This window comes from Rhinichthys klamathensis, unplaced genomic scaffold, assembly GCF_029890125.1.
Source record: "Rhinichthys klamathensis goyatoka isolate OS25496 unplaced genomic scaffold, OSU_Roscu_1.1 h1tg000184l_1, whole genome shotgun sequence".
NCBI lineage: Eukaryota > Metazoa > Chordata > Actinopteri > Cypriniformes > Leuciscidae > Rhinichthys > Rhinichthys klamathensis.
In genome coordinates, this window is record NW_026606712.1 from 576,682 (window position 1) to 588,701 (window position 12,020).

Genomic DNA, 12,020 nt, shown 5'->3' on the forward strand with positions numbered 1-12,020 from the left:
CCTTTAGGTGAGTGTAGGTCACTTTTAAAATCATGTCATATTTTATAATTATATCCTGGCCATGGATGCATTAATCATTGCATCTGACTTTCAAAGATGAAAGTCTTTCACTCTTTTGGGTGTCACTCTTGCCGGTCTTCAAAACTTAAGAGCTGTTGCCAGCCACCTTCAGCATTTGATAATTTTCACCAAAATTTCATGGCCCCTAGAATATTTTGTTGAATGAATATCTGAACATGCTGAAAATATCTGAACATATCAATAGAAATAACAGACCCTCCATTTTATTTTAGCATCATACATTATTTTTTTAATCAACACTTGAATATGGATGTTTCATTAAAGGAGACATATCATGAAAATCTGACTTTTTCCCTGTTTAAGTGCTATAATCGGGTCCCTGGTCTGGTGCATCTACCAAGATTTTGGAATGTGAAATTGTTATTTCTGGAGTATCCGAGGATCCACCGTCTTCTGAACTTGGGCGGGATGCGGGAAGCAGCAGCTCATTTGCATTTAAAGGTGCAGTGTGTGATTTTTAGTGGCATAGTGGTGAGGTTACGAATTGTAACCAACAGAAGTTACGGTGGCCGACAGGAAAATATGTCGACGTCGGAGACATCAGAGAGTGGCCAGATAAGCAATGAGGTTTCTTTACAAAGATAAATTAAGATATGGTGTTTACTTAATTATTCAGTAAAACGATATGTTATTGTGAATATTATTGTTACTTGTTCATTATTGTGTCGGTTTTATTCGCTGACTTTAGCTAGCTTCTTTGTACGAAGAACAACATAGTGACGAAATGCGCTCTGTAGTTTGTCTGTTAAGGGCTACTGTAGAAACATGTCTGCGCAAAATTAATTTCAATGTAAGGGGACCCGCGGTGTATGTAGATAGAAACGGCTCGTTCTAAGGTAATAAAAACATAACGGTTCATTAAGTAAGGTCTTCATACACTACTGAAAACAAAGTTATGTATATGACATTGCATTTCGGTCAACAGATCCTCCTAAATATTACACAATGCACCTTTAAAGGGACACACTCAAAAACAGCGCGTTTTTGCTCACACCCAAAAAGGGGCAACTTTCACAAGCTATTAAATGATCTGGGGGGTATTTTGAGCTGAATTTTCACATACATTCTGGGGACACCATATATTTATATTACATCTTGTGAAAAGGGGCATAATGTGTCACCTTTATAAAAAAACACATCCAGATCGGATTCAGAATTATCAAAATATAGGAGTAGATCGAGTCCATCAAAACCCCTAATGCTTGCAGAGTCCTATAGCTCGTCCTGGGTCGACATTACATTCAGTAAAATAACATTAGGCAGTTTTGATTTATATTCTGTTTAATGTTGATGATCACGTTATTTTACATATGCATACGCATATGCATTACATACGCTTGTTTCTGCATCTTTGCATGCGCGTTCAGTAATTTTTCAGAAGATGTGTAATAGCGCCCCCTACCGTATAACAGTGAAAACATGGAAATTTATGTCAATGGTGGGGAAAGAGTTACATGCATAGACAGTAAAAGAAATGGACACAGCGACCCCATAGATTTCAACGGAGAAAAGTGAAGTCAATTAGAAGCACTCACTTCCTGATTGCCAAGCACACTGCGCAGGCTCAAACTGAGCTTGACGACGTAGATGTTACGTGGGCAACCTGACTGACAGTTGTACGTCTTCTAGTAGCGGTGCCAAGAGAAATCTGAATCATTCCCTTCCGAATCTCACAGAGCTGGAGACCGTGAGTATTAGCTGTCCCTGAGCTAGCAGCAGGAGCAACTTTACAACTCTCTATGGGCTTCTCCCTTGACTGTATGCCTCCATTTCCCCCCGATTGCATGCGAGCTTCTACTTCTGTCTATACGGTAATATCTCTACTTTGCGACAGAGAGTCGCGTGTTATGACGCAATCGTTAGCCTATTTTTACAAACACTGCTTCTATGGGGCCATAACGTAAGATACAAGGTCATGGAGCCTTTTATACATTGTCGTGTTTCTTTAGAAATAAACAATGGACAAATGGAGTCTTTAAACGCCTCAGATGTAAAGTTATTCGCTGTCAGGTGAAGGCTTGTTAACCAATGGTGGCCCCCGGGGAGACTTCCAGAGCCCGTCTAACGGGTATTAAGCCTGGAACACACCAAGCCGACGCCGACGAACTACCGCTGATGAAAGCCGACTGTGTTGTCACCTCTCGTCGGGGTAAAAAGCTGCACTTGAACACACCGAGAGAACTACAGCCGACTGTCAGCTAGAATGCGCGTTCTGCGCCTGCGTGTATATGAGACAACTGTTTATTTCTGCAGATAAATTAGTCAATTTCAGCCGACGGCACGGAACCGTGCGGAACACACATTGAGGAAACTTAAGCCCCGTTCACACTACACGCGACCAAGCGACGCGATACCATTCATTTCAATGGGGAGCTGGCGATTTCCGGCGCGACGGCGACCGGATGGGGCGTGTCTGGCGACGAGACAAAGTTGAGATCTGTTTAACTTTATGCAAATGAGGAGCGACTTTAGGGAGCGACAACCAATAGGAGCGGAGCGCGTATGATCCTTCTCCACATCATTGGATGTCATTCATAAAGGCAACCAGTAGTGGGAACTCCCACTAGCGACCTCATCGCCAGCCACTGGCGACATGCAGCGACAAAGTCGCTCGGCCGATGCACAAAAACTGGTGTGTTTCAGGCTTTAGACATTCTCTGCTATTACCCCCTTGGTTAAATGTATAACAAGTGTGCCGCACAAGCCCTGAAAAGAAGCCAAAACGTCTCGATCACCCCCCGGTGGCCGGTCCTAGTATAGGTCATAAACCCCACCTCCCCATGTTTTTCAGGCAGTGAGACCAACTAAAAAAAAAAAATTACACTTCAAATATCGTTTTTCCAAATATGGTTTCTGTCATTTACTGTAGTTTTTATCACACTGATGTAATTTCTATCACACTGATGTAATTTCAAGTGTTTGTTTTTAAAATAAGTTTGTTTTTATTTAGTTATTTGATGCGATGGTGGTGACGTCATGATTGACAGCTGTGATTAACAGGTTCTCTGAGCGAAGTAATCACTGAAGCACCAACAGACTTTTTTTCGGGATCTTCGGAGGACTGAGGAGATTGGAGCTTTAAATTTAATATCTAAATGTCTATAATTTTTTTTTTTAAGTGCAGGAGCGTGTGCTTGCGATTGATTCTGCGAGTGTGTGGGCGAGGCGTTGATTTCGCGGCTTTACTTCCTGCTCACTACTGCGCATGTCTGGTCCCGAAATTGCTACTGCCAGAGAATGTCATTTCTGACCAATGGAAGAGAGCGAAGGGGCGTCGTCCATCTTTTTTTTACAGTCTATGGTATAACATCAATAACCTATGAAATGGCATTTGGTTTTATTGCTAATTTGAGTACAGACCGCACAGACAATTCAACAAAATATGAAGTAAATACTTTATTAACATTCAAGATTTCATTAGCATTGCAATATCTCAAATTAAAATTCTACACAATAAAAATAAAAATTAAATACGTTCACAGGATAGGTGCTGGATGGAAAGTTAAGGTTATGTAAGGCAAAAATATACAAACAAAAATTAAATCAACTACCATTAGTGAGGGCCCTTGGAGATGTAACGAACAAAACAAAAACCTGGGAATATGCATGGAGAATGCGTCAATACCAAGCAAATTGTTTATGTGCAGTTTTACAATGTAACTAGAGCCTTTCACTTTTAAAGTCATACTTCTAAAAGCACACTGACTAACATTTGTATTATCTGATCTGAGCATCCAAATGTGTCTGTGCAAAACGTGTGTCCTATTGATTCTTTCCCTCTATTAGCTACACTACCACCAATAGAAGTCATTTCTACTACACATAATTGCCCCACAAAATGCAGTGTTAGAAATGCCTAATGCCAGTGAAATATCTATAAAATACCAACCCTTATAAGCCATAAAAAAATATTCTAAAGAATACGGTGTAAATAGAAAAAGTCATTAGCTCCTTCATAATGTGTTAATACTGTGGCAAAAACAAACTAGTTAGAATTAAAGAGGAGAATACTGAAAGGTTACATACACACCATGTTCCTTCAAATTACACACTTCACAGTTAACTGCCAGAATTACTTACAATGGCAAGTGGTTAAGGGACATTATTTAAAAAAAAATAAAGATGACTGAATGAAATGAAAATATCTCTATCAAACCCACAGGGTCCATAACTTGAACTTTTCAATAGATTTGTGGTCAGAAACCATCACAGTATCATATATCTATATATATATATAGATAAAAAGGCTGTAAGGAGGGGAAAAAAGTAAACGCTTCATACAGACTATATACCGTTCTCCTTAGTAAATGAGCAGGGCACTTTATATGTTTCAGCTTCAGTTTTGCCTTATGTTTTAATGGTTATTTTCTGTTGTGCCATGATAAACATAACCTATGTGGAGCAGTTGTTTGCCCTAAAGTACCATTAAGATTCATAAACTTTACTGTAGCAGCCATGTATTCTAGGAAAATCAACTGATAAGGCTAAATATAAACTTCTGAATACAAGTATTTCGATTTGATTTAGCATAAGCAAATTAATGGCACACAGTGAGAAGAGAGGTGACGTGAGAAAAGAGGAATGTTGAAAGACAAACGAAGAAAAACTTAATGGGGTCAGTGCAAGCAGCCCCCCTACCGTCGGTCGTACGGACATTGTGCAACACATCTTGGCTGTTTTATCCCCTCATACCATTAAAAGTCACCTCTCAAATGTACCATTTTATGGCCCCTGAAAGGAACCAATGGTTGTGGGAAAGGAAAACTGGAGGAAAGGTGAAGGAGAACAGGATAATAGAATGAATCATTCAGTCTTTTGGCACAGGGGGAAAAAAAGTGCAAAATTCCCACTGTAAAAATGAACAATGTTTGGTGCAACTTCCGGAGTCTGCTCTGCAAACAGCTCTGTTAAGATCCAATTTGAAGTAATGAGTTCAGCTGATGAGTTTTCATCCATAACTGCTCCTGAAAAGAAACATCTTCATCAAGGCTTAAATACGGATACAATTATATATAAATCACAGGCACTCCTCCAAACACACCGATTGATCTTACAATCACTCAAACCATTCTGCACTGCCAAACGTGTCCACAAGGAGGCAAAGAGGTACAATAAAACAAATGTAAAATGGCTATGGCTAAATGAAAGCGCTGGAAACCGTGGTCTGTTCTTAATTTTCTGTACATTTATAGTTCAGATAATAATGCCTAAGGCTTAACTGAGTAGGATGAGAGAGGCAGATGCCCCACTGAGAGCCAGCTTGGAGGAATTTGGACTGCAGGAATCGCAAGAGTGCATGAGAAGCTCTGCGTACACATGTACTAACTAGACAAGGAGAGGGCTTTGGGTAAAGCATAAAGTGGTGGTCATTAGCAAACTGGAAACTACTGTCGCATCTAGAAAGTCACAAAGCATAGGACGAGGTGGGTATCTCTGGCAATGAAATACACAACATGCCTCTGTGTGTGTGTGTGTGTGTGTGCGTGTGCGCGCGCGTGTGTGTGTGTGTGTGTGTGTGTGTGTGTGTGTGTGCTCTTGTTTATTACATTGTGAGGACCAAATGTCCCCACAAGAATAGTAAAACGTGAAAATTAATGAATATCCGAGATATTCTGAACAAAATCATGCACTTAAAATGAAAATGCACAGGGACTAAACTAATGTGTATAAAAAAAAAGAAAAACAACATGGTTCTTATAAAAGGAGTCTTAAATGAATCAGTACAATGTTGTTTTTCTTTTTTTTATACAAATTAATTTAGTCCCTGTGCATTTTCATTTTAAGTGCATGATTTTGTTCAGAATATCTCGGATATTCATTAATTTCATATATAGTGTATATATTTGTACATCTGTATATTTTGTACACACACATATTATGTATGTGTATATATAGATGTGTGTGTATATGTATGTGTATATACACATATATATATACACAGTATATAGTATATATACACTGAATATTTATTAATTTTATATACAATATCTGATTTTCATTCATTTTATATCAGATATTCTGAACAAAATCATGCACTTAAAATTAAAATGCACAGGGACTAAATTAATTTGTATTAAAAAAAAAAGAAAAACAACATTGTACTGATTCATTTAAGACTCCTTTTATAAGAACCATCTAAACAATCAGATTCACTTGACTATTTCCCAACACTAGATATGATTTCTATTTTTAACCAACACTAGATATGATTTCTATTTTTAACCAAACAATGATTCATATCAGACTACATAAAAGACAGCAAAAATCGCTGCTTTTAGCAAGAGAACAAAAAGATGCACACATTTTATGCTATACTCCTAAAAAACCCAAGATTATGAAAAAAATATTTAAAACATCATATTTGTGATGTTTCCCCTGACATGTTATCTTAGTAGTTTATGTTAATGTTATGTTTACTGTATAACTCAGATTGTGTTGGGTTTTCTCTTTTTAATATTCTTTTTTTTGTATTTTCTTGTAATTGTTCTTGAAAAAAAAAAGATATATTGTTTATTATTAATACAAAAACATGTTTGCTATACTGCTACTGTACTTGTTGAAAAACGTAGCTTGTTTAAAAGCTACAGGATTTAGAAAACAAGTGAACTATTGTCACACAACTAAAAAAATGCAGTGATGTTTTTGTTCCTCTCCTTCACGAAATACACTAACACTATTTTTTTTGCAAACTAAAGTCTAGCACAGATCTGCACAATAAATAACTGCCAGGCTCAGCGGGGTGCATGTCCTCAGTCAGACACACCTCCCTTCTGCGTCCAATAACAAATCTCCTGTCTACTCTTCACAGACCACAGCGCTCCGCTCACAGACGCTGCTTAAGTGCTAAACGTTCCTCACCTCCAGCTGTCTGCCGGCTCGCCTCAGTTGATGAGAATTCCAGGAGGCCTCCCATCCTCCTCTGTGATGTTCCTGAAGTTATTCTCAGCTTCATCCACAGTCCTAAAGAAGCAAAACATTGAGGGGAACCCAAAATACACTCAACTCTAATAGACCAGAACAGATGAATAAAAGGCGCTCACATTAAGAAGTCTTTGACGTCCTCAACGGTGAGATCGCCAGTGGTGTCCAGAGTGATGTCGGCACTGCTGTTGGGAGAATCCAGGACGGGGGATGACAAAGCGCTCCTCATTTCCTCCAAAAGACCTGAGAGAAAGACAGCATATTACCTTATTTTATGCCTTTTCAGCCTAAGCAATGAAATCATTGTATTTCATGAAATACATGTTCTTGACAGTGCGATTTGTATTGTCACAAAAGGGGTGAGATCATAGTTTACTGCTGTACAAGTACATAAATTAGACCTCTGTCATAAAAATTCTAATTTCCAGTAAAACAAAACCACACAAATTCTGGTTATTTCAGCTAGTTGAGTGAAGAATGACATATATTTTCCATTTGTCAAGACTTGAGTGCAGACCCGTTACCTTCAGTTTCAACAGACTTGCTCTCTGCTTGTGTCTTGTGTGTTCCATTAGCCTGTGGTGGGAGCGTCGTGCTGGAAATGCAAAAAAAAAAAAAAAAAGATTGAAATTTGCTGAAAATGCAGAAGTACTATTCTCTGAATATCAGGGCCATGACTGATGACGTATCCTCCAAAATTAGCCATCTGTAACCCAACTGTTCAAAGGTTTGGGGTCGGTAAGAGTTAACGTTTTTAAAATAAGTATTTTATGCGCACACAAAAATACAGTAAAAACAGTAATACTGTCAAATATTACAATTTAAAATTATTTTAACCTATTTTGAAATGTGATTTATTCCTGTGATGTCAAAGCTGAATTCTCAGCATCCTTATTCCAGTCTTCAGTGTCATGTGATCCTTCAGAAGTCCAGTGGTGGAATGTAACGAAGTACAAATACTTCGTTACTTTACTTAAGTACATTTTTCACGTATCTGTACTTTACTTAAGTAGAATCAATAGTGCATACTTTTTACTTTTACTTCGTTACATTTTGCAGCAATTATTATACTTTCTACTCCACTACATTTCTACAACGTTCTGTTACATTTTCGTAAAATTTTCTGATCAATTTTTCCCCTGCCAAAACATCATCCTGACCATCCGTTCATCGCACGTTTCTGTCTCACCAGTGAAGTTTAGTTGCCATAGATATATCAACCCGGTCACACTAAATGCGTCTCTATAGCACGCAGTGTGTTTATCGTGCAATTTATACGCGAAAATGAGTTTTTACATGCATAGGAAACGCATTGGTAGGTTTAGTAGTGATGTGTGTGCATTATACGTTTGGTTAGGATTAGTATGGCAAGCCAAGAAGTTCAGAATTACGCCATAAATTAATCGCGTTTACAGCCAAACGCCGTCATATACGGCGTTTTAACATAATATGTGTGTTTATATATATATATACCGTATATAGTAAGGGTATATAGTAAGCTTGATGTGTATATTGCCTAATTGCAAGCTTCTTCAGAAATGGTGACAAAAACTTAATATAACTGCTTTTCCATCATATTGAACATCATTATATGAGTATTAGGTTGAATGAGTTAGAATTAACTGTTTTATTAATCATTAGAATATAGACATTAAGAGAAATTGTTATGCAAGTACTTTTACTTTTAATACTTAAAGTACATTTAAAATCAGGTACTTTTTACTTAAGTAAAAGTACAAACAACCAGAGACATATTTACTTTAGTAAAAGTAGAAGTACCACAATGACAACCTTACTTAAGTACTGAGATTCAGTACATCCTCCACCACTGCAGAAGTCATTCTAATATGCTGATTTGCTGCTCAAGAAACATTTATTATTATTATTATTATTATCAATGTTGAAAACGGTTTCCACAAAATATTAAAATGGCAAAACTACTCGATTAGCCCTCCCAACAGTGAAATCTCACTGATCCAAACTAACAATTGCATTTTGTACATCAAATATCTTCTAATTGACTAATGACTGGTGCCCAGGAGTACAATTTATTATTAATTCAGTGTATGTATATAGAGGTCTATGTTTGGATGATTATTTTGGTGGGGCTGTGGCTGTGTAAACTGTAATTAGTGAAATCTATATGTTACTCACCTGTGTTCAGAGAGATCGTGAGGTCGCTCCACATCCATTCGGCACAGTGGCTCTGTGATCACACGAGCTGACAGCGAGAAGCGCTCGTACTCCGAGGGCGAAATCAGGTAGAACCCTGATAAAGTTGAAGGCAATTTCATTGCACTGGGAAGGCTCCGAGCTAGAAATGATTTGCAGGCTGTTTGAGAATTAACTACTAACCTTGTCCAGTCTTTGTGAACACACAGGAAGCAATGCCACTGATGTCTTCTTTGCGAATGCAGTCGTAGCGGACTTGCGGTCTCAGTGCTGGCACACTGAACACGTGGAGGTCACCCAGATTGGTAAGGCACACTAAAGCGTTCTCAGAGTACTCTTCAGAGCTCACGCTGGTGAAGTTCGACAGCGCCACCTTCCGTACTCGACAGCCCTCATGGGCGGTCAGCTTGAACTTGGTTTTTGCGCTTACTTTAGGCAGCGTGAAAATCTACACAAAGCAGAAGATAGATTATTCACTTCCAATTTAGCTTTTTACGATCTAGTTAATGGTAGATTTAGTTGTAAATATCCCAACCTTAAACTGCTCTTCAGAAGCAATAAGAACTGAGTGGCTGCCCTGCATGTCTGGAGCTTTGGCCAGATCTCTGGAGACTTCATACGGCTCTGGCAGAGGGGTTCCTCGACCATCCAGCACAGCGATGGACACCACTGGAGCTCTGTGCATGAGCTGGATCTCTTTCCCCAGCAGGGCCTCCACACTCTGCTCAGAGAACTTCTCCTGCGAGGGTACGTCCAGAGCGTATGCGTACACCGAGCCAGAGTTTGTGCCGGCCCACATTGTAGGGCCATGATGCGTTCCTGAGAAACAAAGGAAAAATAATGGTGGCCTATAGCATGCCAAAATGAACAGATTATTTTCCATATCAATACATGATTGTCTTAAGAGCCTGGAGTCTTATTTACAAAACGCAAGCATGATTTGATCTGTTAAAAAAAAAAAAAAAAAGGCAAAGGCTGACGTGAAAGTGTTATTTACAGGAGTGTAACCACCATAGATATAGGCCCTTTCCCAAACGGCACACTTCATATGCACTTTCAGTCTTGTGGACTTACAATGGCTGCCGTGTGCGCGTCTCCGTTAAGCCCACAAGACAGAAGGGTGTCCCATTTGTCATTTTAGGTTTCAGAAGGGTGCTCGCTCGCTTTGCGGTCGATATGCGCCCTTGATGCACACTTTTGCCGAGCCCACACTGATGCGAGCTCTGCAGCAGACTTCTTCCCAGCAGTCAAAGCGGCGTTAAGTCACAAAAGTGCGGACTCATAGGAAGACCGCAAGTGTTTAGGGTGCCATTTGGGACAGGGCCACTGTCACCTTTTGCTTGACGATATTCAACAATATTATTGATCTGCCTGCATTGACATAATTGAACTGAGCTGGACAAATGACATCACTGTTTTCTCCAGAGCGGCTATATATACAGTAGTCAACATTTGAAGTGGATCAAAAAAGTTCATCAATGTTGTCCTAAGACAAGAACGGGTGTTGTTCAAAATTCATGTATAACTTTGATGAAAGGTTTTGATCCACTTCAAATGTTGACTACTGTATAAATGAACTCAATTAATCATTTTTTTACAACAAAAATGAACCATCACTGAACTTAAGCTGGACTATGACGCTATTTTCTTCTAGATCTGCTGAACAGCAAAAACAAACTATGTTGCATTAATTTCCTGTTATCACTGTAAAGCTGATTTGAAACAATCTGTATTGTAAAAAGCGCTATATAAATAAAGGTGACTTGACAGGGCCATAAAGGGCTATATGCTCAAGTGTTTAACTGGTATGGGATTTTCAATGACAGATTCTGAAACTTTTGCACTTACCAAATGCTAAACTAAAATGTAAAAGTCTAATTTTTAATAGGAATTACTAGACTATGTTTTATAACTGGTCTACTGTTGAATAAAAATGATTGAATTGAACAAGTACTAAAACACAGCGTAATGAATGGCAAGAGCAAGCTGAACAGAATAAGCATATCTTATCATACTGATAAGTTCTTTTGATCTTTAGACAAACTATCACAGATGCCACCAATTTTCAACATTAATGAAAATAACGTTTCTTGAGCAGCAAATCATCATATTAGACGGATTTCTGAAGAATGACAATGCTGAAAATGCAGCTTTGACATCACAGGAATAAATTACATTTTAAAATATATTCAAATAGTAAACTTATTTTAAAGTGTAATTTATTCATGTGATGTCAAAGCTGCATTTTCAGTACTTTCATTGTACTACTGTTTTTTTAATCAAATAAATGCAGCCTTGGTGGGCTGGGCATAAGAAAGTTCTTTCAAAAACATTGTTAAAAAATCATGCATAATTTCCAATATCTGTAACCTATGGACTATGGAGTATATCAACATGTTTGTGTTCACTGAAGTTTTGGGTATCTCTGTTATAGAACATCTGATTCCACTTAAAACATTATTAGTAGCATTCTCCATGACCTGATTTGCATTTCTCAATTTTATGCGTTTTGTGTGACTGAACAAATTTTTTAGTTTTCCCTATTCAGTCAGCACAGCTGTTTCAGACAATAGTAACCTGACTTGACCTATTATAATGGTCCAAAAACATAAACCACTCACACCCATAACTGCACAGTACAAACACAAAGTTATTCAACTATTGTGAATAGTTCATTGCACTAATAAACAATACTGTAATACTTTGTTCGGAACTCTATCATGGAAACTTAGCTCTCCCTAAAAATGATCTGATTACTATTGTGCAAGAGTCTGTTTTGTGTTAAGAGGTCATATATTTTGAAGATGAGGGAAATGAGGCTGCCTCATGCTTGTGACCCAGACATC

General features: G+C 38.3%; 1 protein-coding gene across 3 annotated transcripts in view; it reads right to left on the minus strand.

Annotated features, from left to right (window-relative positions):
* Positions 1-3,462: 3,462 nt before the first annotated feature.
* llgl1 (LLGL scribble cell polarity complex component 1) overlaps positions 3,463-12,020 on the minus strand; it is a 41,369-nt gene continuing 32,811 nt past the window's right edge. For 2 of the 3 annotated variants that reach the window (XM_056261617.1, XM_056261615.1), the window contains exons 17-23: positions 9,710-9,993; positions 9,358-9,622; positions 9,157-9,271; positions 7,527-7,597; positions 7,122-7,245; positions 6,940-7,041; positions 3,463-5,045 (exon numbers count right to left, since the gene is read on the minus strand). In XM_056261617.1, coding sequence (XP_056117592.1) covers positions 6,963-7,041; positions 7,122-7,245; positions 7,527-7,597; positions 9,157-9,271; positions 9,358-9,622; positions 9,710-9,993 — 938 coding nt within the window. In that variant the 3' untranslated portion in view covers positions 3,463-5,045; positions 6,940-6,962. The remainder of the gene's footprint in view (positions 5,046-6,939; positions 7,042-7,121; positions 7,246-7,526; positions 7,598-9,156; positions 9,272-9,357; positions 9,623-9,709; positions 9,994-12,020) is intronic. The other variant, XM_056261616.1, reaches the window with a different exon arrangement.